Source organism: Episyrphus balteatus, chromosome 1 (assembly GCF_945859705.1).
Source record: "Episyrphus balteatus chromosome 1, idEpiBalt1.1, whole genome shotgun sequence".
In the NCBI taxonomy this organism is placed as follows: domain Eukaryota; kingdom Metazoa; phylum Arthropoda; class Insecta; order Diptera; family Syrphidae; genus Episyrphus; species Episyrphus balteatus.
Window position 1 is genome coordinate 89,990,310 of NC_079134.1, and position 26,235 is coordinate 90,016,544.

General features: G+C 33.9%; 1 protein-coding gene across 7 annotated transcripts in view; it reads left to right on the top strand.

The window, feature by feature from the left end:
• Nucleotides 1-26,235, top strand: part of LOC129907323 (benign gonial cell neoplasm protein) — a 222,312-nt gene that overhangs the window by 21,090 nt on the left and 174,987 nt on the right. For 4 of the 7 annotated variants that reach the window (XM_055983465.1, XM_055983492.1, XM_055983454.1 and 1 more), the window contains exon 2: nt 6,836-9,579. In XM_055983465.1, coding sequence (XP_055839440.1) covers nt 6,836-9,579 — 2,744 coding nt within the window. Of the gene's footprint in view, nt 1-6,658; nt 9,580-22,290; nt 24,918-26,235 lie in introns of those variants that run through there. The other 3 variants (XM_055983450.1, XM_055983483.1, XM_055983501.1) reach the window with 3 other exon arrangements.

The window sequence follows — 26,235 nt, forward strand, 5'->3', positions numbered from 1 at the left end:
CCAACGTGCCCAGGTACCCAGTGGAGAGTGACTTTGTTTATTTTGCAAAGTTCGTTTAGTTTTCCTATACACTCCAATACTAGATTGGAGTTGATTTCGTAGGATTTAAGTGCTTTTAGGGCAGCTTGACTATCAGACATAATGGCAATGTTTTTGTTCCGGTGATTTGATTCGAGGTTTATTTCTGCACATTTTACAATGGCATTTACCTCAGCTTGAAAGATACTTGGGGATTGACCCATATGTACAGAGAGTTTGGTACTAGGCCCATAGACGCCTGCCCCTGTACCTTCCGCTGTTCTCGACCCGTCTGTGTTCCATTTGATGGTATTTTCTTTAAAAGAGTAGTTGATAGATTCACCTACCCAATCTTTTTTACTACTGAGATTTGTATTGTAGTTTTTCACAAAGTTGTAATTTGTGATCATTGCATCTCTTGGAAAGTCAAGGAAGTTTTCTTCCGAGGATCTGGACACGAATTCTCTTTCTCTGTTGCCTATGCATTTTCCAGCCCCAGTTCCTTCCTTGGCAAATCTCATGATAGCTCCCTTAGAATAGAAGCACTTTCAATAGTAAGGTAAAGTGGAGTTAAATCAAGAATAACCTCCATTGCTGCTGTAGGGCATGTTCTCACAGCCCCGGTGATGCAGACATATGCGAGTCTTTGCACTTTATCTAGTGATTTCCTAGTTGTTGCAAGATCGGTTCTTTTGTGCCAAGCCACCGCACCATAGGTAATTATAGGTCTTATCATCATAGTGTACATCCATTTTAGGATGTATGGTTTGCATCCCCATGAATTGCTTGCTAATCTTTTGCAAATCATTTAGGCTTTCGTAGCTTTACCAGTGGTTATTTCTACGTGTTTGTTCCAGAGGAGTTTACTGTCTAGTGTGATACCTAGATACTTAACCACCTTCTGTGTTTCTATTACTTCTCCAGCTAACCTTATAGGTTTAATACGGGGAAGAAGTCTTTTTTTAGTAAATGGTATAATTGTTGTCTTGGTAGGATTGATGTTAAGTGCTGCCGAAATACACCATTTCCGAATGTTTTTCAATCCTCCTTGAATAATATTGCAAAGAGTTTCTTCAAACTTCCCACTGGCTATTATTACTACATATATCATCGGCAAAACCGAGACATCGTATACCTAGGGAAGTTAGATTTTCTAGTAGTTCATCAACAACAATACTCCAAAGCAAGTGTGAAAGGACCACACCTGAGGACAGCCTCTTGTTGTGATGATAGTTTGTACATTAAGACCTGCCCTTACCTCAGCTGTTCTTGTGCTCAGCATTTCATTGATCCATCTCACTACAGTGATAGGAACTTTTTTCCTGTCAAGAGCTTTGTTTACAGCGACATGTGAGGTATTACCAAATGCTCCCTCTATGTGTAGAAAAGCACATAGGCCTGTTTCTTTTGCATCCAAAGCTCTTTGTATGAAATTTGTTAGCTCGAAAAGGGCAGTCGTAGATTTTCCTGTCCTGTAAGCATGCTGGGGATGGTTAAGTGGCATATTTATTAAAACTTCTGATTTAATGAAGTTATCTATTACTTTCTCCAAAGTCTTGAGTAGAAATGATGTCAGGCTAATTGGCCTGAATGACTTTGGAAGGTGGTATCTTTTTTCCCAGTTTTGGGAATAAAAATTACTTTAGCTCTTCTCCACAGGCTTGGTACATGCCCAATTTCCATGCTACTACGAAGTATGCTAAGAATGTACGGCATCAGGTCTTCCGCCCCTTTTTGAAGTAAAGCAGGGAAGATACCATCGACACCTGGTGACTTAAAAGGTTGAGAGGTGTTTATCGCCCAGTCAATTCTTTTGCCCGAGAAGATAGCTGTAGCTAACTTCCAGTCTGTTTTGTTAGGTTTGAAAGGTGTACTTTCTATAACATTTCCTGTCATTGGTAGCGAGCCTGGGAACTGAGTGTTAAGTAACAGAGTCGACCTTTGTTCTTCATTTTCAGTAAAGCTACCATCATTGTATCTAAGCGCTAGCGACTTTATGGTTTTGTCTTTCGCTAGAGCCTTGTGGTGTCTCGCTGCAGCTGGAGTAGCGGTAATATTTTCACAAAAACTCACAAAACTATTTCTTTTTGCTTTTCTGATTTCTTTGTTGTAAATTGTCAACTCTGCCGTATAACCTTCCCACTCCCCAGTTCTTTTTGCCTCATTGAACAGTTTACGTACCTTTGATCTTTGTTTCGAGAGATTTTTGCTCCACCAAGGATCTTCCTGACTTTTGATTGGTTTAATGGGACAATTGAGTTCAAATGCCTCATTGATTGCTCCACTAAACTCATTAACCATATGGTCAAGTTCAAGGTGACTTTTAGTCGTTCTAGCCAGACCGATTATTTCAAGATTGATTTGTACTGCACTCTTATAAAGATTCCAGTCGGTTTTCTTAGGGTTCCTTCCAGAGGTGTTCTCTGTGAGAAGGCGTGTTATTTAGAATGTAATTATTCTATGATCAGACAGGGAAGGTTCATTGGGTAGTCTCAAACCTTCTACCAGCCGACCTAAGATAGAAGCTCCAAACGTTATGTCTAGGACTTCTTTTCTAATTCTAGTTACGAAAGTGGGAGTGTTCCCCACATTATAAATATCTAGACATTTTTCCAATATAAAATCTAAAAGGTACTCACCCCTTTTGTTTATGTCGGTACTACCCCATGCTGTGTGATGCGCATTTGCGTCGCAACCCACAAACAATGGTAGTTTGTTACTTTTGCAATAATCGACCAGCTGTTGTACCTCCGTCGGTGGAATGTCTTCGTCACCTGGGAAGTAAGCCGCCGCAACAACAATCGTTTGAGGTATACCATCACACTCAATTTGGGTCTGGATCGGTACCAGATCTCTCGCCATAAATTCTGAAATTTTATATTATTTCTTATTTTTATGCAAGCTCTGGGCGAGTCGTGCCTCGTGTCCCATATTAAATCAGAGTTACTATTATTAAGACCTCTTAGCTCCAGGGTTCTTGGATCAGTGCTAGTCCCAAATTCTCCTTTGCAAACATTCTTAACAGGACGGCTGATGCCGCTTTTAAGTGGTGGAGGTTAATTTGGGCTAGCTTAGTGATCCCGCGTCTGTTAATTTTTTTTTAACAGTTATGTAACTAATACTGGGAATGATATAATCTTAAAAAATAGAAAACAAAAATTAATTAAAACAACATAACCTCAAAACTATTGCGCGCCGAGAAAAATAATGTATTACAAAGAAAAAGACAATTAAATTTTCAATAATTATAATTTTGGGGATGGCGTCCCGAAAAACTCAGCTACTGAAAACCACTTAAGCTTTTCTAATACCCCTCTTTCAGATTTGAAAAATTCAGCCGTCGCACAGTGTGGCCAATGGTATCAAAAGCTGGCAAAAATAGGTATTTTCAAATTGTACCGAACTGCCAAATACAAATTTACTTTAATAAAGGGATTAATAAGCTACACAAAACCGGTTTTTATTCCACGGTTTAAGTCTAACGCGGTCAGTAACTACACTTTAAAATGTCGCCATTGACGAAATTATTCGTTATTTACCTTTCTCTAGCTCCCGTCTGTGTTTCAAGTTTTAAGTGCTATTTCGTTAAATCAAAAGATAAAAATTTGAAATAAATATGGAATTACAAGCAAAAGGGAAGCTTTCGATTCTCATTCCTCTTTTGAATTATGAGTGTCTAGTTTGTTTGAAAAAATTATTCGAATTCGGTGTCTTTAAAATCATTCGTTTTTTGTGTGCGTCATACAAACTCGTTAAGAAAAAGTTCACAAAGGTGTGAAGTGGCGCTTTGTTTTTGGTGTCCCTTTATTGTTGAGAGTGTCGTCTTTCGTGTCAATTAAAAAAGTGGTGCCCATGTTTGCCCCTTTTTGAGTAAACACTATGTGAAGTTATCTAAAAATAACGATTTTTTTGTATATATTTCTCAGATTCCGGAAGTTCTGGCAATACAGTTCAACAGAATTTTACTTTTCTGAAGGTGTTAGAAATTCTGAACTCGTATCCCTTGTCAGAATTATTCTATTAGCCAAAACTGAAAGTGTGTACGGTTAGCATTGTGGCTAAAAATTTAAGGAAATAGTGTTGATCTACACAATGGAGACGCAGGTGCAGCTTGAGATATCTCATACATGAAAAAAGATCGGAAAATTTGAAACGGTTTTTTGAAGAAGATGACCGCGTCAAACTATGCTTAAAGAAATTACCACACTTTGTTACCATAACCTCATAAACATTCAAAATAACGTGTTTTTTTGCATTTTATAACGGTAATATTTCAAAAAACGGAAGCTAATAGAATATTTCTTTCGTGGATTCGAGTTCAGCATCCCTAAATCTTTCAGAAAAGTATGTTTTGGTTCTTCGGACAAAAAAAGTTGAATTTTGTTGACCAGTGTATTTTTTCATTAAGAAGATTTTGTTATGACTAAACCGTTGAGTCAGGTCTAAAATCTATTTTTAAGAATAATCTTATTAAAAAAAAAAAAAACAGTAAAATCTAAGTATTGAAAAAATAAATAACAATTTTCTTTCTCAAACAACTTCAAAGTTAAAGGTAACAGATAGCTATGTACTTAAAATGTGCGTTTTTGATAATTTTTCATAGAATCACAAAAGTTGTCTCAGTTTTGTGCTTTAATATAGTATTTTTACCCATAACAAACTTAGAAACGAAGAAAAATAATTTTTGCCAACTTTTCCTACCATCGGCCACACTGTGCGTCGTGTATTTCGTTCCACAAAATGCCTATTTTTTTACTTACTTTCCTGTACTAATTAATAAATTATTTGTTCCCACAATTTTTATTTATTTATGTGCAAGAATTGTTTCAGAGCGCATTTTAATTTTGTTTTTGTTGAAAAAATGACAGCTTCTCACTACTACCCTTCAAGCAAGAAAACTGAGTTCAACAAAGAAACTCCGACCTCAGACCGCGAAAATCGGGCTTGCACTCACACACTTGCAACTTTTTGTGTATGAACACAAAAGTCGAACGAGAATCGTGGTGAAAAATGAGAAAAAGAAAAGAAAGACAAGGCCAACAAGAGCCAAAGCGTCATTTTGCTATTTTTTGTTGAAGTGTTTGGTCGCGTCGTGTCTCGTGTCGTTGTTTGTATAATGTTAGTTTATTAATTATAAACAATTTTAATAAATTATAAACAATATGGAAAACAAAAAAGGTATGTTTTATATATCGCTTAAAGTGTTTGGGTTAAAATGTTGTTTCTTCTTGTGTTGTAGATGTAATCTCTAATGATGAAGAGAAATCTAGAAGGTGAAACATGCGATTGGGTATCTAAAAAAACACCAAGAACAGCAGCAGCATCAAATGAAATAAAATGAAAAAAAAATGTATTGTATTTTATATTGTATTTATTGTGAAAATTTCGTTTGCCAAAATAAAATAAAAAATAAAACAGTTTCAGTGAAAAAAAACATAAATCTTGTTCTTTTTTTGGTCGCAAATGCGAAATGTCATCCCTTTCTTATTCCTCTTTCTGGTAGGTTTTCGCTGCTCCGGCTCAGGTCCGCCTTCGGCTCCGTTTTCTCGGAATGGAGATTTTCACCACACCAATTCATATGCAATCGACTTCGCGGTGATTATAATTTCCATACTAATTTGAGGGTACCCTTCAAGCAAACAGGTCCGACCTCGGTCCGAATCCGCTCCGCCTGAGGCGGAGCTGAGTCCGACTTCGGATCAGAAACTGGTCCGAAGGCGGCTCAAATTAGTATGGAAATTATAATCACCGCGAAGGGTACCCTTCAAGCAAACAGGTCCGACCTCGGTCCGAATCCGCTCCGCCTGAGGCGGAGCTGAGTCCGACTTCGGATCAGAAACTGGTCCGAAGGCGGCTCAAATTAGTATGGAAATTATAATCACCGCGAAGTCGATTGCATATGTATTGGTGTGGTGAAAATCTCCATTCCGAGAAAACGGAGCCGAAGGCGGACCTGAGCCGGAGCAGCGAAAACCTACCAGAAAGAGGAATAAGAAAGGGATGACATTTCGCATTTGCGACCAAAAAAAGAACAAGATTTATTTTTTTTTTCACTGAAACTGCAAACGAAATTTTCACAATAAATAAAATATAAAATACAATACATTTTTTTTCATTTTATTTCATTTGATGCTGCTGCTGTTGTTGGTGTTTTTTTAGATACCCAATCGCATGTTTCACCTTCTAGATTTTTCTTCATCATTAGAGATTACATCTACAACACAAGAAGAAACAACATTTTAACCCAAACACTTTGAGCGATATATAAAACATACCTTTTTTGTTTTCCATATTGTTTATAATTTATTAAAATTGTTTATAATTAATAAACTAACATTATACAAACAACGACACGAGACACGACGCGACCAAACACTTCAACAAAAAATAACAAAATGACGCTTTGGCTCTTGTTGGCCTTGTCTTTCTTTTCCTTTTCTCATTTTTCACCACGATTCTCGTTCGACTTTGTGTTCATACACAAAAAGTTGCAAGTGTGTGAGTGCAAGCCCGATTTTCCCGGTCTGAGGTCGGAGTTTCTTTGTTGAACTCAGTTTTCTTGCTTGAAGGGTACCTACACACAACTTCGTATGCGTGAAAGAATATTCCATAAATTCCAGGTCTGACTTGGAATAAAAAGAATGCATTCCAAATATTCCGGAATTAATAAAGAAACAATAAAAAAGTTTATCCGGAATATTCCGAGGAATAAAGAAACGAAATAGGCGTGTTCCACGTTTTTGGAATATTCGGAAAAAATAAAGAAACACACTCTGTATATTAAATATCATTAACAGTTAAATTTATAATTTTTCAGGTGTACCTTCAAAGTCGTGTTTGTGACAACACTAACATTATATACACTACAGCATTTTTTTTTCTGCGAGTTTTGATGGGACAGGATTCTAAAAACAGCTTTCGTTATATATCTCACGTTATTATCTCAGATGTTCACTTGCACCATGCTTACAAAGATATTTTCCTGAAGGAGCTAAAAAACATACTACCACACTACCCTTTTATTAAAATCATACTTCTTTCGGATACCAGTGACAACAGAAATTTTCTTTCTTATTTTGGTGAAGGACAAGAAATTTGTCTTAACATCAAATTAAACAAACTATCTTTATATCACCTGGATGAAATAATCGAATTAATCCAACAAAACCAGCTCCAAACAAAATCAGTAGTAGAAGAAATATTTTCGTCGAGAGACATTAAAAATAACACAATTGCAAATAATGCTCTTGAATATTACAATGCAGTGGGAGATGAAAAAGCATTAAAAAGTTTTATGTATTTGGTAAAATGTAATGAAATTTCTATTGACTATCATCATGCAAACGATAGCTATACAGCCCTCATTGCTGCTGTTAAACACGATGACACTATTCAGGTTACATGGCTTTTAACAAGAAAAAATGCGAACTCATTCAATCAAGATACATTCAAAATAAATGCATTAGAATATGCTATTTCTATAAACAGTTACAACTGTGTTAGAGCGATAACTGATGATATTTATAAGTGCGACCTTAAGCCACCACCTGTCGACTTTGACTTGATAATAAAACTAATTCACTTAGCTACCACCCACTGGACTCTTGGAAATATTCTCGTCTTCCTTCCTTCATATGATCATTTGCTGAAACTGAAGTATGCAATTCTTAAAACTCAATTTTTAGGCAAAATACAAGAAAAAATATATATCCAGCTAATTTATCCCTGCATGCAACCAGAGCAATTACAAAAGAATTTACTTATTAGAGAAACAGGCAAAATAATTTTAGCTACTGAAATCGCTGAACATTTTTCAAATTTAAACGACATTACATATGTCATAGATTCTGGTCAAATTGTCAGACAGAAATATTATTCCGAATTCAAATGCAATAAGTATGTAAATGAATGGGTTTCCCTGGAAAGCTTGAAAAGGAGATCTCTTATCGCAAGTCGATTCACTGATGGGTTTTGCTTTCGATTGGTTTCACAAAAAATATATAACAAACTACGGCCAACATGTCCACCTGAACTTCATTACATTCCAATCAATCGTTTATCTCTGACAGTAAAACTTTTAAGTCCTTGTAGTGTGGTTACACATTATTTTGAAGATACGATAATAAAGCCGCCAGCTGAAAACATTGCACAAGGTATAACATTTTTGAAAAACATTGAATTTTTTGATACAAATTTGGAACTGACGTGGTTAGGAAGTCGCTTAGTTGACATACCGATAGAACTAGAACTTAGCAAATCTCTTGTGCTATCAATTTTGCTTAAATGTCTTGACCCGGTCCTTACAATAGTAAGTTTTTTAACATACAGCAGTAGTTCAAAACTGTTTAAACACAAAAGTACCGATGATAAATCCGAGTTATTTGAAGAGTTTCGTGACTGTTTTTCTGATTACTTAAAATTTTTGCGATTATACCAAACTTGGCAGGATGAAAAACGTACAAAAATTACAAGTGATATCATTAGTGATGAAAAAACCTTTATATTAAATGGTGTTTTAGAGAATGTGTGTGAAATACGAACAAATTTGGTAGGTGCACTACGTTCTTCACAACTTATACATAACCAAGGTATCCTGAGTATGCATTCTATTAATTTGAAAGCTAATAATTGGGCTTGTATTAAAGCGGCCCTTGCAGGTGGTCTTTATCCTAAGCTCTGTATGATAAATTACATTGATGGCGATATTAAATCAAAGTCAACAAAATTATGCCTGGATATAACCTCACTTTTGCAATCATCAAACCTTCAAACATTTAATTCATCAACTTTATCAGAGTGGATTGTTTATTTCACTGAAACGAATCATACAACCCTGAATAGTATATCAATTTGTACTTTAATAAACTCAGCTACTGTAAGCCTTTTTGCTGGAAAAATAGAAATGAACGTTAAAAATGTATGTTTCGATAAAGGTCATCCAGGATACTTTATAGACGAGAATATTTGGCTTAAAACTGATTTTCAAAGTGCATTGTTAGCTTTTAAACTACGTGAAAGGTTTTACGAATGTTTTATGGAGTATCTCCAAAATTGTACAAACATCGAAAAATGGAGAAAACCAAACGATATTTTTCAGGTTGTCGATGTCATCAGTAAAATACTTTTCGAAGAGGATAAAAACGCAGGATTTCCACAGCCAACCCATATTGGTCACCGACCCAAAGCAATTACAAATAAATTTATTAGAAAAATTGAAGTTCACAGTAACTGTAACAATTTCGATTTAAAAAATAAAGTAATCGAAGGGAAAGCAGCACCACTTCTCAATAATGCCTTCATGGAAGAAGAATTCTTCTTGATAAATATATTTGATTCATGTGAATCCCTAAAATCATTTTGGAAACTACCTATAACGAATTTAATAAATAATCCACAATTAAAAGCAGTAAGTCATATTGCTTCCAAAGATAAACTGGCATATGTTCTGGTTTGCAGTGCGACTCGAAAATGTATTACCCATATTGCTCTCATACAATTTCAAGACGGGGAGTTTATGTTTAAGAACTGCTTTCAAGTAAATATACCACAACACGAAGTCATGTAAGTATTTTGTTGTTTGTATAAAAAAAAAAAACTAAATTCGGGTTGAAATCATTACTTATTTTTTTCTTTTTTCTAAAAAAAAAAAAAAACGCTTTCACAACTTGTTTCTATTATTTTAAGTATTATCTTTGTTTTTCTTTTCTCTTCAAAGCAAGCAGCAATATTTATACAGTTTTTTGCAGTAGTTTAACATTATGAAAAATTCAATTCAAGCAAAAATTTGAAAGGATTGTGGTCGGATATATTTTTTTATATTATGGCATTCAAAGCAGTTAACTTGAGTAAGGTAGCATAGAGTTATCGGTGAAAGATAAAGGATATGTAACAACTAGGTAGTACGTGAATGATCTTTGAACAATTATGTGTACTGGTTACTGGTTAATGCACCTTTTAAAGCTAAGTAGCAATTGTTCTCACAATGTTAAAACCATTTCGTACTGTCTTCAAGTGAACAGTATTTCTCATTTTACCCAAACAGTATATACCAGAGCACTCAGAAAAATGAATAAAGGGAAAAATATAAACTCAAAACAGGGTAACGCCCAAAACAATCAACAATATCAAATAAAATACAGGGGTGGAATCGTGTAAGCTGATTTTTGATAGTTGACTGTCAAATTCAAGAAAATTCGTCTGTGACTATCATATTTTTTTTTTGACTTTTTCAGCTGACACCTATTTAGGTGTCAATTTGATACAATTTAACATTTGTAGCATATTTTTTTCTTGGTTTTCGTGGTGCTTTTACTTTGTTTGGGAAAAATGAATATTTTTGAGCCTGTGCAAGTAGTTTAAGCCTACAAAATTAAAATAAAGTAAATGAATATGAAATAGAAAATAGAAGAGTCAGACTTGAGGAACAAACTAAATTATATTTTAACTCCCCGACTCAAAGTAATGTGCAATCATACCTTTGTACAGAAAAAAAATAATTTCAAAATAATATTTCGTGTTTTTAATAGACTCGTACAAAATTTTCGAATAACATAAGATACTTTTTTGAGTATATTACACATTTTGGATCTGCCATCTGAATTGAAAGTTTATAAAATATTTTGTTTTGTTTGCTACGTAGTAATTGAAGTTATAAATTATTATTTTAAGCGTATTAAAAGTATTAACATACATTTTTAATAATTGTCTTCTTATAATTTAGCCCGGGAGCCAGCGTCATTATTCAATGTTAGAGATGCTTACAATTGAATTTTTTTTTATCTGGAGTAATAGCAAAGTTAATCAACAAAATCGATGCCTGCCACCTCAACAGTGGTGCAAAAAGTGGCAAAAAATTGTTAAAGTTGCAAAAAAAAAAAGGAGGTCACATGTCTAACATGCTAACACCTGAAACCTGTCTAAAACGTTAGTTGGCATTGCCTTGAGAAAAGAAACCATGTCTGCCACCTGTACAGTGGGGCGAAGTTATACTGCCGCTGACCTAAGCTTGTAAAAAAATCGTAAAATTGTTATATGTGCTAATGGCTGAAATATGTTCAGATAGTTAGTTTGACATTTAAACTAGAGGAAAAACTGTATACAAGAATAAACATATATTTTGCATAGAATAATACCTTATAACAATAATATACGAAAAGGGACACAAAGAAGGGGGTAAATATACCTTTTTATGGTTGCTTGATAAACAGGGTTATTCAGAAGGAATGTGTCAAAAAGCTAGAGCGTGTAGATTGGTCGAGACAAGAAAAAAATCGTATGGGAGGGGGGTCTATTCCCCCTCGTTTAGCGGGGGAGGGGGCAATTTAAAAAAAATTGACTTAATTTGGAAAAAAATTAATAAAATAAAAAATTAATTAAAATTAAGCCCAAAACCCTCTCCTTTTACAATTTTTAATTTATGGCGTAGGTTTTAAACAATTAAATTTCAAATATCATTTTAACCGATTCCACCCCAGGTAGATGTAAACTAGCTAATAGCCTTTTCTCACTGAGGTAAAACGCGGTTTTTCTGAAAATAAAACCCAAAACCTACACAAAAATTTAGGTTTCATGGTGATTTAAGCAAGCACACCTCATTTTCCAAGATGATTTAAGCAAACACATCGTATTCAATTCAAATAGATGTAAAAAATTGAGTTTTACTAGAATTTGTTGAGTGTATTTTATTTAAGCTAAGTACAAGCCATAACTTAAAAACTGATTTAGACTAATTTAACATTATTTTTTGTTTTTCATCGTATTCAATTCAAATAGATGTAAAAAATTGAGTTTTACTAGAATTTGTTGAGTGTATTTTATTTAAGCTAAGTACAAACTATAACTTAAAAACTGATTTAGACTAATTTAACATTATTTTTAGTTTTTTGTTTGTTGGTAAAGTTGTTCTAAATGACGATTTACTTAAATGGAAGTCAAACGAGAGTATCGCTTCGTTCGAGTGCCTCTCGAACAGACATAGGCTCATTATTATTATTATTATTATTATTATTATTATTATTATTATTATTATTATTATTATTATTATTATTATTATTATTTATTAACAAGAAATTACAAATTTAATGTTAAAAAAGAAAGAGCACTAGCTACAGGAGCTTTCCACTCGAAAGTAATATATATACTATAAAATTATATTGTTTGTATGAAGATAATTATTAATAATTGTTATGTTTTCAATGCTTATGGTATTTAAAAATGAGTATATGGATTGATTATTTTTTAGGATATTGTTGATTTGTTTTGATTCTGTACATGATGAGAGGCCGATTAGGTGTGGGATGTTGATGGCGTTGTTGCAGGTTGGGCATAATGGTGGATTTTCTTTTCTTAAAATATGCTGGTGTGTAAGAATGCTATGTCCCAAGCGAAGTCGAATAAAATTTGATATATATTTGCTGGAAATTGAATCTGGATACATAGAAGCGTTGCAGTCAGTGTTGATTTTCGAGTAGTGTGTATTTTGACTTTGCCAATTTAAGAACTTGTTAGTTTTGAGTGTGTGTGTTATTTTTCTTTGAAGATCCATTTTTGAAAATACATCAAAGACAAAAACTGGTTTTTTATAGCATAGTTTTGCCGCTTCATCTGCATATTCGTTCCCTGGTATCCCAATATGAGCAGGTACCCACATTAGCTTTAATTTGTTTGGGTTCTTTATAAGAAGATCTCTTATATTGTTGATAAGATTGGTGTTGTGGTTAGGGTTGACTACTGCATTTATTACGGACAAGCTATCAGAACAAATTATCGTTTTTGTCTTTATATGAAGCATTGTTTTGGCAGCTTCAAGGATAGCTACTGATTCAGCAGTGAAAATTGATGCATATTCAGTTAAAATTCCAGTTTTCAATAAGTATCCATTTTCATTTGTTACAGCAAATGAACAGTTGTAGGCAGATTTTGACCCATCTGTGAAAACAGGGTTCCAGCCATTGGATTTTAAATTGTCAATTATGTTATTAAAGTTTGCATAATAGATGATGTTGGCGGTATTTTCTTTATTATATTTAGATAAATTTAACACACAAGATGTAGGTTCCAATTTCCAAGATGGTAGAGTTATATTGTTGGATTTGATACGTTTAAAAGGTAGACCCATTTGTTTCGCAGTTGTTAGAGATTTTACAATGGTTGAAGGGAATCGCATGTTTCTGCTTGAGTTGTTTGTAGAGTCTATGTCCTTGTCAATGATAGAGTTACATGAAAATAATAGTTTAGCGAGGATCTTCACAAAAGAATCGGATTGACGCTGCTCCAATGTAGGAAGGCCGGCCTCTGCCATGATGTTGATTATTCTGGTTGTGCGGTAAGCATTAATACTTTTTCTTGCTGCTTGATGGTAAGTTGATTTGAGCAGATTTAGAGTTGATATAGGACATTTACCATAAATGCAAAGGCCATAATCTATTTTGCTTAGGACTAGAGATTTAGTGATGTTACATAATGTATTTACATGAACATTTAATTTCCTATTTGATAAATAACTAATTATATTAGATCTTGCAGCTAGGCTCTTTTTTACATTTACAACATGGTTTTTCCAATTATACTTATTATTAAATTCTAATCCTAAAATATTTAAGTTTTGTACATTTTCTATATTGACATTGTTTATACTAAGATTAAGTTGAGGACAGCTAATTTTTCGGCACACATGCAAGGCCTTACATTTATTAAGAGACAATTTAGCACCTGAATATTTACACCATTCTAGTATGTTTTTAATTAAATGTGAAAAAAGATTTTTTGCTTGTTCAAGATCACTGACTTTACACATGATGTAAATGTCATCAGCGTAAATGCAGTGATCCAGGAGGTTATATTTTTCAATTATAATACTTATATCGTTAAAAGCAATTAAGAAAAGCACCACAGATAAGGGCGATCCTTGCGGAATGCCATTATCTAGTGAACGAGTAGATGAAAAAATGTTGTTTACTTTGACTGATATTTTTCTGTTAGACAAAAAAGATTTAACAAATTTGTATATTTTAGGACCAATGCCCCATTTAATCAAATTATTTAAAATTAAATGTACACCGATACGATCGAATGCTTTTTCGAAATCTAATGATAGTATAGTTACGTGGTTACGAGAAGACAAGGCTTTAGATATATAATGATCAACATGCAGTAGGGCGTCTGAGCAACCTCTCTTGGGTTTAAATGCTACTTGGTTAATACTGACTACCTTTTTGGTCTCCATAAACCAGAGAAGGCGTTTTGCAACAATTTTTTCAATAACTTTGGACATGCAGGGAATAAGCGATATCGGCCGATAGCCTTCTAAAGAATTAATTGGTTTGTTAGGTTTTGGCAGAGGAATTATGTTGGCTGATTTCCAGTATTGGGGGATAACTCCGGTGGTAAAAACGTCGTTATATAATCTAAGGAGTCTATATTTCACGATTTCAGGGAGATTTTTAATCATCGGGTAAGAAATTCGGTCTCGACATGGAGTTTTACCTTTCAAACCTTTTAAGCAACTTTCGAGTTCTATGTATGAAATTAAGTTTTCTATTTGTTTTGCTTCCATGTTTCCACAGGTTTGAGGACTAGAGGAGAGAAGGCTGATGGCTTTCTCTTCCTTAAATGATTCTGAAAAGGCACTGTCTTTCGAAAGATTAGACCATGAATTAGCGAAGTAGTCACCGATATCTAAGGCTGAGGAAAATGTACCACTTGGAGTTTCTATAGCTCTTATTGTCCGAGGAATAAAACTGCCCGTGAGGGACCGTATATTATTCCAAATTTTTGCTGTTGGAGAATTAGGATTGATGGAAGAGGTGAACGTTGTTAGGCTTTTAGCTTTACTAATTTTCATTTCTCTACGAAATAGAGCATTAGTTCTTTTATACTCGATACAGTTAACTTGCGTTGGATGTTTTTTAAAATTTCTCCAAGCTTTCATTTTTTGGTCTCTTAGAATCTTAAGGGTGGAGCTCCACCAAGGTACAACTCTAGAGGTAAAGTTGGGTGCGGTTTGGGGAATAGAAAGATTGGCTGCGACACGGATGGATTTTTGTATTAAAGCTGCTTCTTTATTTGTATTTGAAGATGTTTCTTTATCTGACAGATATTTGGTAACGATTGATTGGTAATGTTTCCAATCGGCTAAGTCTGTTTTAAATTTGGGACTAGATGTGAACTCTGATTTGTTTGTGCTAGTAAGAATACTTATCATAATGGGAAAATGATCACTATTATGCAGATCTTCTAATGTCCGCCAAGATGTTAATGGGTAGAGTATAGAAGAGCAGCATGTTATGTCGATATGCGTCAGAGAACTATGGGTCGAAAAATGTGTTGGTGAACCGTTGTTCAAAACCATAAGATCAGAATTTAATAAAAACTCTTCAATTATAGTACCCCGATGATTTGTCGAAATAGAACCCCAAAGGACGTTCCAAGAATTTACATCACCACAAAATAGTATAGGAGTATGCACTTGATTTACGATATTTTCAAGATCTGCACGAGTGAATGTTTGTTGGGGCAAAATGTAAATACTAATTATTGTAAATTTGATAGATAAATTTACTTCTATAGCTAAAGTTAAGATGTTTGAATTTATAATTATTTGTGTGTGGGGAATATTTTTTTTAATTAAAAGGGCTATACCTTGTTTGGACGAAAGATTTGAAGCAAAATTGTGAAAATACCCTAAATATGCCTTAGGAACAATAGGGGAAGATTGAAACGCACAATGTGTCTCCTGCAGAGATATGGCACAAGGCGATCTTTCTTTAATTAATAAATTTAACTCATCGTAATTGTGAATATAACCGTTTATATTCCATTGAAGAGTCTTAAAATAATTTTTAGTTAGTGAAAGGTTTGGGTTGTTGTTATTGCGGTGGTCTGTTCTTAGACTCTGCTGCCCCGATGTCGAAGCACCCATGCTCCCCAAGGAGCATGATTGATTCGACATCAAAACAGCAGAGTCAGAGGTTGGTGCATAATTATTGTTTTTATATGGAATCATCTTCCATATCGGAGTTTTGAATAAAATAATCATTTACTTGAATAAGTTGTTTTGTAACATCGGATATAGGTGAGTTGCATGATGAAGGTGGGATTTTTGTGACATCGAAAGAGTTAGGTGTAAATTGGTTTGTAGTTGAAAGTGAATTATTATAGTTTGGATATGTATTCATATGAATATCGTTTGATGTGGTTTGTATATTACTTCCATTATTTTTTGGAAGGGATGAGATGGATGGGGGTGATTTTTGTTGTTCTAAAAGTTCCGTAGGATTGTTGGCTACTGAGCTTATAGATTTGTAATTATTAGAAACAGGTATAGATACTTTGGAGATGGGGTTTGAGTTTTTGTTTGCAGTTGGTTGGATTGTGTTGTTTTTGGTTTCAATTGGTTGAATTGTGTTGTTTTTGGGTGCTACTGTATTATTTGGAAGATTTGCAATATCAGCGAATAATTGCTGATTGGGGGGATTTGGCATTAAGGGATTTCTTTCTTTGTGTATACGCTTTGCGTCGGCCATGCTACATTTTTTTTTAGTTTTTATTTTGAGGACTTCTTTCATTTGAATGAGTTTTGGACAGTCTTTGGAGTCAGATTGGTGGGGCGCTAGGCAGTTAGCACACATTGTTCTTGTGCATGTTGTTTCAATGTGTGGAGGCAAATTGCAAATGTGGCACATGGGATTGTTATTGCATCTTTTCTTTGTGTGTCCGAGAATTTGACAGTTCTTACACCGCATGGGGTTTGGAACATACTCAGAGACTTTTACGTTGGTCCAACCTATCACTACTGTTTCAGGAGGTTGGTAAGTATTAAAAGTAAAGAGCATTAGCCCTGTTGGTTTGGGTTTTCCATCAAATATTTTAGTAAATTTGTAGACTTCAGTCACATTTTGCACTCCCATTTCTAGTACTATTTCAGTTTCGGGGACAGTAATGAGCCAAGGGGCGTATACAATACCTTTAGAGATGTTGAGTTGATTATGCATCGTTATTGAAACTGAACATAAATCAGGAAGATTTTTTACGGCTATAAATTTGTCCGCAATTTTTTGGTTTTTGGTCAAAATAAGAAGCTTACCGTCTCTTAGCTGGGATACTTGCTCATATTGTGTACTAATTGCGTCTATGGCCTTGCGAAGCGCGAAAATGCTTATTGATGTCAAAGGTTTATCTACATCTGTAGAAGCGACCGTAATGAACTTTGGATTTTTAGAAATTGTTGTTTTTGGGAGATTGGGGAAATCATCAAAAATGCTTTCGTTTTTTCTATTTCTTTTGGGGTTGGGTTCCGATATGGAGACTTCAGAAAGCCCTTCATATCGGTTCCCGTGTTTCATTTTAGCCCCACGGGCCATGTGGTTTTAGTAGAACACCACTAGCAACACGATTTATTAACCACGCGCTTGATGTGTAAGAAAGAGAAGGATATGTGTTTATTGTTTTAACAGAAACGGGTTATATTATTGATAAGAGCTAAGCACAAACGAAAAAAATCGAGAATGACAGAGATGCGTACAGCATGAAACCTAGTCGACGACTGAGACATAGGCTCAAAATGGCCATAGTTGGTTCGATTATGTGAAAAGTAAAATAACGGGGGAGAACGAAAATAGCGAGGATTTGTGTTTAGGTTGATTTTGCATAGGAGAGAAGCAGAGTCAATATTTTGCTATGTGCCATTGGTATATTTAAAAGAGTATGACGGCTATTTGACAACGCTGGACTAAGGGTTTCAATGCAATTAGATTCAGACGGTAATGGTAAGGTGGGAGGTGAATCTGTCTTCCCACGGAAGGGCATAAATCTTCTTTGAACGTTTTCAATTCTATGTGAATGGTATTCGTAAAAAGGTGAACAAACTTGAGAAGCATATTCAAGAGTGAGTGTTACGAAGGTAATATAAAGATACTGGTTGGCTTTGTTAATTATCTGATCAATGTGGGAGTTCAACTTCCCCAATCTATCACATAAAACGCTCAGATCACACATAGATTCTACTATGTGGTCCTTTAAAAAGTAGTAAAGTCTTGTAGAAATTAAAGTACTTTTTCGTGAGTATGAAACTTTTTGGCATTTACAAATATATAAATCCAGTTAAATCTAACTGAAAAAGCGAGTCAAAGCGTCGGAAAAAAGGACCTAACCTTGCGCACGGGGCACTGTCTGTTTTTATTTCTTGGATCGATAGGGGTATATTTAAAAGTCTTAAACCCAATTTATAACCACCTGATCATTCTTTTTAGCGGAGTTATTCACAAAAATGTATTTTTTGGGATATTTTACTTCTAATGTCGTTTTCTTTCACTCTATTAAGGAGTACTCTAAATTTTTACTCCTTTTTCTGGTAGAACATAATGAGAGTAAATTTTTTTTTTGTAATTGTGTGTGTGACAAGGCAAAAATGGATAATTTCCTTGAAAAAAATAGTGATAACAGGTCTAGGGAAAAAATGTTATGAATTGAAAAAAAAAAAAAAATAATATTAATAACATATGAAGCATAATAAGCGTTCGTTGATAAGTCACGAAGACGCAAGGCGCAGAAATTATCTTCGAATTTCCTTTTGATTTTCGTTTCGGTGCGTAGCGCGCTTCTACACGTAGTATTTTTTTGAAGACGCAAATTAGACAGCTATTTTCTTTGGTTTTATTTTATTCTTGTTTTCGTTTGATAACTTCTACAGGAAGACGTAGACACACGAGATGCACATCAGAACAAGGGAGAGAGAAAGATCGATTTCTCCTGTGCTCTTATGTGCATCTTTTGCGCCTGACAAACAATTTTGGTTCTATAAAGCTTTACAGATGCAATTGTTGCTTCTGTAAAGCATTATAGAGGCAAAATTGTTAGTAGGACGTCTACGTCTGCGTGTAGAAGCAGACTGTATTTTAATTCCAAAAAACAACACCAAAATATACAAAACGAAAAAATCTTCCTTCCCTTTTTTTCGAACTCTATTTCTTTTTTTGCTCTTATGGGCGTCTTGCGCTTTGCGTCTTCGTATAGAAGCGGACTTAGTTTTAATTTTGGTATATTTTTCATTCACTCTGCCCCAGTCAAATCGATCGCCAATATAACCAAACGTGATCTTCTGCGCGAAACCAAAAACAAACTTACACAACAACAACTCACTGATTGGCACAACAACTATCAACACCCATACAAATCAATCAACATCGACAAAATCAAACCATGTTACCCAACCACCACTGCACTCACCCATCAACATCTTCTTAAAAAAACAAACCCACCAACATGCACTCTTTGTCAAACAACAATAGATTTGAAACACATTCTTGGGATAGGAGCATGCAAATCATTAACATCCAACACCAGCATCTATAACGAAACGTCATCAGTAGAAGAGATCTTGAAAAACTTAGATTCTAAGAATATCAAAAAATTATACAAATTTATCAAATCACACAACATTGAAATTTAAACATTTAAAAATATTTTTTTTTACTTTATAAATTATGTAATTATATTATAAAGTACTTTATATATTATTTTTTTTTTCATTTAAGAGTCAGAAGCTCTAAGCAGCTAGCACTTGTATATACATTAACATGTAAATTTTAATTTTATGTTAATAAATTATAATAATAATAATAATTTTGGTATATTTTTCATTATACTCCTGATCGGTTTTTTTCTGCCTAATTGAAACACACCCATAGTTTGATTATTGTAAAATAAAAATATCCCATCAACGCAGAAAAGAATGGGATTTTTTTTATTGATGAAGAACACTGGTTGAACAATTTTTTTATTCGGTTTTCAATTTCGTTTTGGAAAAAGTGAAGAATTAACGAACAAAATGGAAGAAATATATCTGGCGGAATATAATACAATAGAAAATATATTCATAATGGTTGTTTTTGTTAATAACAAAAGAATTTTAAAGAAACACTTTTCTCATTTTTCTCTTTTCAAACAAAATTTTAAAATGTCAAACTTCAAATTCATAAGTGTGTGTGCAAATCGGTGTAAATCTGACTAAAAATGTGGAGTAAAACCGGGGTACTCCGTAGTACTAAAATTACTCCGGAGTAATTTTTGTTTACACTTTTGTGGCGTCAAAGAACAATAAACTTCAAAAGTGCAAAAATAAGTACTAAAAGGGTACTCTCATTGGAGTGAAAGAAAACGACATAAGATAATATCTTTGCTCCAGTATAACGTAGACCAAAAAATGAACATACATTCCCTTCCTTATAATATTTTCTATCGTTTAAATGTTATTCCATTGTATTAAAGTGAGTAACTACAAAATGGCCGCCAGTTTAAGTCAAATTCTAGTTGTTAAAAAACACATTTTCGTTTTTATTTCGAAAAAACATTTAACATTTTTCCAACCTATTTTGTAGCCCTCTTAATTTCTTTGGTTTATAAGAAAAAATCAACTCTTTATCGCCAAAGATGGCTAAGAGTCAAATTTTCTCAAGTGGGCCACCTAAAAACGACTTCTCGAATTTGATAGTTTTTTTTTGCATATATTGAAAGATTTATATGTTAAAAATAATATTCCAAAGTATTTTTGAAAAATTTCAATTTTGTTAAAAGTTACCTATAAACAAATGAAATTTTTCAGGTCTTTTTGTTAAAATGGCTATATCTCGGTAACGAAATGATAAAAATAAATAAAACTTGGTACACTTATTGCCAATTGTACACACAACAATGTACTTAAAAAAAATTTTCAAAAAAAATAAATTATTTATAAATAATTGATTTTGTTATAAACAATTGCATTTTTTACTAACTTCTGGAGTATGTAGGAAAACCATTTTTCTTATATTCGATTTGAAATTTTATAAGCTTTCATTATCTGAAAGAAAATTTTAGTGCAATTCATAAGAAAAAAAGTTATGCATGTTTAAACTTTGCCGCATATTTATTTTTAATAGCACTGGTCAACATAATTGAACTTTTTTTGGCCACAAGAACCAAAATATACTTTTCTAGAGGTTTTTGGGGGTGCTGAACTCGAATCCGAAGTCAGAAAACTTTGATTGGCCTCCGTTTTTGAAATATTACCGTTATCAAAAGCAAAAAAGCGTAATTTTGGCTGTTTTCGAGGTTATGCTTTATGTATGATAATTCATTACAAATAAATTTGTTTACCGTGTCTATGAGAACATATTTTATTCTTCCAGAAACTGTTTAAATCATTTCGATATCTCTTTTATTGGCCGAGATATTTTTAATTAAGGAAGTCTTTAGCTCAAAAACAGCACTGGTCAGCAAAATTTATCTTTTTTTTTTGCCACAAGAACTAAAATATACTTTCCTAGAGATTTTTGGGGTCCTGAATTTGAATACGAGGTCCAAAAAAATCTATGAGCCTCCGTTCTTGAAATATTACCTTATCAAATGCAAAAAAAGCTTTTTTTATAACAGCTACGAATATATTACAAAAAAAAACGAAGGCTAATAGAATATTTCTGACTTCGGAATCGAGTTTACCAGTCTTTAACCCTTCAGAAAAGTATATTTTGGATCTTTTGGCAAACATTTTGTGACCATTAACTTAAACTTAAGATTAAGTTAAGTTTGTCTTTGGCTTATTGACTGAAACTTAAGTTATCTCGGCCAATAAAAGAGATATTGTAAAGATTTAAACAGTTTTTGGAAGAATAAAATATGTTCTCATAGACACGGTGAACAAATTGGTTTGTAATGAATTATCATACAAAAAAACATAACCTCGAAAACAGCCACAATTACTCTTTTTTGCTTTTTATAACGGTAATATTTCAAAAACGGAGGACAATCAAATTTTTCTGACTTCGGATTCGAGTTCAGCACCCCCAAAAACCTCTAGAAAAGTATATTTTGGTTCTTGTGGCAAAAAAAAAGTTCAATTATGTTGACCAGTGCTATTAAAAATAAATATGCGGCAAAGTTTAAACATGCATAACTTTTTTTCTTATGAATTGCACTAAAATTTTCTTTCAGATAATGAAAGCTTATAAAATTTAAAATCGAATATAAGAAAAATAGTTTTCCTACATACTCCAGAAGTTAATAAAAAATGCAATTGTTTATAACAAAATCAATTATTTATAAATAATTTATTTTTTTGAAATTTTTTTTTAAGTAAATTGTTGTGTGTACAATTGGCAATATGTGTACCAAGTTTTATTTATTTTTATCATTTCATTACCGAGATATAGCCATTTTAACAAAAAGACCTGAAAAAATGAAAATCAAGAAAAAATCTTACGCAAGTTTGCTCCATTTTAAGTAAATTGACATTTATAGGTTCAACTGCGTATTGGAAGAGCTTAGTGAAGGAGAAAATGTGAAATTTAAAGAAATTTCGAGGCTTTTTGTGTTAGTTTGACCAAAAACGGCAGCATTGCAAAGAAGGAGAGCTTTATGGACGATAACCAACGATGGCTTCACTTTAATTTTTTTTTGCAAGTTCGTAGACCAGAACATGAGCTTCTGTTTGATGATGAAAGAAAGAAAATTTTTCTAGAGAACTTCAGGCAAAAAATGGGACTTCTGATGGACAAATCAAACCTGGTGATGGCACAACAAATGATGTCAATACTAATCGGCGTTCTTTTTCGAATCCAAAGTTGAGTTCCGAAATAATCCGTGTAGATAAGGATTTCATTTTTAAATTTGCATTAATTTTGACAACACTCGCTGCTGGTCGAGAAATAAATATGGACACATTTGAAGAACTTATTCTTGGAAGAAAAAATCTTTATCTTTCGAAGTACAGCTGGTACCTACTGTATGCCTAGCAGTGTATATAAACTTTTACTCCATGCAAAAAACATAAGGTTGTTTTGATTTACCTATACCTAGGTGTTCTTTCGATAGAAGCGTTGGAAGGAAGGTACAAAAAAATAAGGAAAGCTAGAAAGCGATGTTGAACTCAATTACCGACTTGATTAACCATTTGCTTATAACGTCAGACCTTTATATTTAAAGCATCACATCTAGTGCTGAATTTCAATTCTCAAAAAGTGACCCAAATATAAATTTTACTTGGTTAACAATAGTTAAATTGCTGAATTACAAAGGAGTTCTTAGTAGATCTTAGTAATATGCATAATTCTTCCGAAAGTGATGGTGATTACTTTATGAATAGAGGTATGAATTTGTTTAAATATTTATTTAGCTATTAAAATAATGCAATCTAGATAGCAAAACATATGCAAACAATTATAAATAAAAATTAAAATAAAACAAGTTCGCTGCTCAGCTCTTTTAAATAAAATATTTTACATTTATATGTTTTAGTGCATCAATTTCTTTCTTTTTAGGTTGCAATCATAGAAATAAGTGCTAAAATACTATTTCAAGTATATTTGGCTGAATTTCTTATTTTATTCCCAAGATATTAATTTTGCCGTTTTTCCCATACACTCGTTCCACTGTGCGTTTAGAGAGCTCCCGTTCTTTTGAACTTTTTCTCAGAGAATATGCTAGTTAATCGACAGCGCTTTTCTCTTAAAATAAAACAAGTTCGCTGCTCAGCTCTTTTAAATAAAATATTTTAGATTTATATGTTTTAGTGCATCAATTTCTTTCTTTTTAGGTTGCAATCATAGAAATAAGTGCTAAAATACTATTTCAAGTATATTTGGCTGAATTTCTTATTTTATTCCCAAGATATTAATTTTGCCGTTTTTCCCATACACCCGTTCCACTGTGCGTTCGGAGAGCTCCCGTTCTTTTGAACTTTTTCTCAGAGAATATGCCAGTTAATCGACAGCGCTTTTTCCATTTGAATTTTGGCAAAGAGGAAAAAAAATTTTTAGTGAAAATGATAATTCCCTTCGGATGAAAATCACAATAGCTTTTAAAATTCTGGGCGAACTAAAATATTTCGGGTGGAAAAATTTCCACATGAATCTCACATTAGGGCTGAATAATGTATATAGTCACTCCATCTGACCACTTAAACAGTCACAAATAGCTATTTTTACTATTTAAAATATATATTTGTCCCGATTTAAACTATGAAAATAGTTTTAAAAAAATAGTAACATATGTGACTATTTTTTTTCTCTGAGTGCGATTCTATAAAAATTTGTTTCGAAAGGCCCTGATTTTTCATACCCCTACTTCAGATTCAAATATCTGCTCGAATATAATATATAAATATAAGCTCGAACATATTTGAGTTGTGTTGATTCTGTTAGTTCGAGATCGTTTTTTTTCGAGTAAGTACTCGATGTTCGTAAACAATACTCGACTCGTTTGGTTCTCTGACTCCGACCGAGAAAAACGGGGTTGCACTCACACACTTGCAACTTTTTGTGTATGGACACAAAGTCGAAGGAGAAATCGTGGTGAAAAAACCAATACACATAAAATCGTCTCCGCGTTGATTCTAATTTCCATACTAATTTGAGCCGCCTTCGGACCAGTTTCTGGCTCGAAGTCGGACCTGTTTGCTTGAAGGGTTAACCGTCTTTATTGTCAATTCCTCATCTATGTCATTTATGCAAGTCATTTTTTTGTCTATCGAGTCCTTTGTTAATTTAAATAAAAAAAGTTTCTCGTGATTATAGGTCACATGACCTCTCAAATAAGAAAAAAAGTAAAAATACTTAGTTTTTTAAAGCCTTTTATAAAAATTAATATTCGTATTAATAAATTAAACTGCTCTTGGCGGTATTTTAAAACTTTTGTTTCATTTCCCGAGAAAATTTTAACATTCTTTAAAAAACTAACTAATAATATAGTTAACTACCTACTTAAAGGTATTCTACAAAATGGCGTCTTCGACATCGCCATCAGAAGAATTTTCTACTTCGAGTTGTGGACTCTGCAACGAGATTGATAATCCAGATATGGTGCAATGTGATAATTGTCACTTTTGGTTTCATTTTGTCTGTGTGGGAGTTACTCCAGCAGTGATGGACATAATCAAAATCCAGGTAAAAATGTAATTTCTAATATTCATTTGCAGGAACACAGCGCCGACAATGAACTTGTGAAAAGTTATTTTTCTCTCGAGAATGTTGGCGTGAAAGTTCCTGAACATCAAATCGTGTCTGCTGAAGAAAAAAGAGCGATTAATATTCTGAAAAATACCTGCCTACATAAAGATCATTTTGAAGCAGGATTATTATGGAAAATCGATGACGTCTCTCTCCCAAACAGCTTGCCAATGGCACAACGTCGACTTCACCTATTACGTAAGCGTATAGGGAAAAATGAAGAACTCCGAGACCAGCTGAACCAGCTGGTCAAAGGGTTACGCAAAGAAGCTGTCTACAGAAGAGCTTAACATTATCCACGAGCGTGTATGGTCCAATATTTATCATACAGAATCCAAACAAACCATCGAAGGTCAGGCTTGTTTGGGACGCAGCTTCGAAATGCCAAGGTTATTCTTTAAACGACTTGCTCTTAAAAGGCCCCGATCAGCTGATTTCATTAACAACTATTCTTTTTGGTTTTCGTGTCGGCAAGTTTGGCGTCTGTGGTGACATTGCCGAAATGTTCCATCAGGTGCGAATAACATGTCCAGCATTTCCTGTGGTATGACTCTAACGACTCAGAGAACCCCAGTGTATTCGAGATGCAGGTGATGACGTTTTGCGCTGCATGTTCTCCCTGCATAGCGCATTTTGTCAAGAACCAAAACGCATTGAACTTCGCTAGTACGAATCCCAGAGCTGTGGAAGCAATACTCGAACACCACTACGTCGACGATTTTATCGACAGCGTCAATACTGAACAAGAGGCTTTACAGCTTGCCAAGGATGTCAGACTGATTCATTCAAGGGCAGGATTCCACATCCGAAACTGGATGTCCAATTATAGTATGGTTCGAAATACACTAAGTGAAATTGATGAACGTTTACCTAATAAGCAAATATTTGGGGCAAAGAACGAAGTGGTAGCGGAAAAGGTACTGGGACTTTACTGGTGTACATCAACGGATAACTTCACATTTGTGCTAAAATTCAGTCGGCTCAAACGTAATGTGCTCTCTGGACATATACCACCTTCCACCTACCAAACGAGATATACTTCAAATTCTGATGTCCATATTTGCTCCCTTGGGATTCCTGTCCCACTTTGTCGTTTGCATAAAAATTCTCTTGCAACAAATTTGGAGAGCGGGTATCGACTGGGTGAGGAGCTGCCTGAAAATATGAGAGAAAGATGGTTCCAATGGACGGAGTTGCTGCCGAAAGTTGCTGACGTGAGAGTTCCAAGATGTTACTCCTT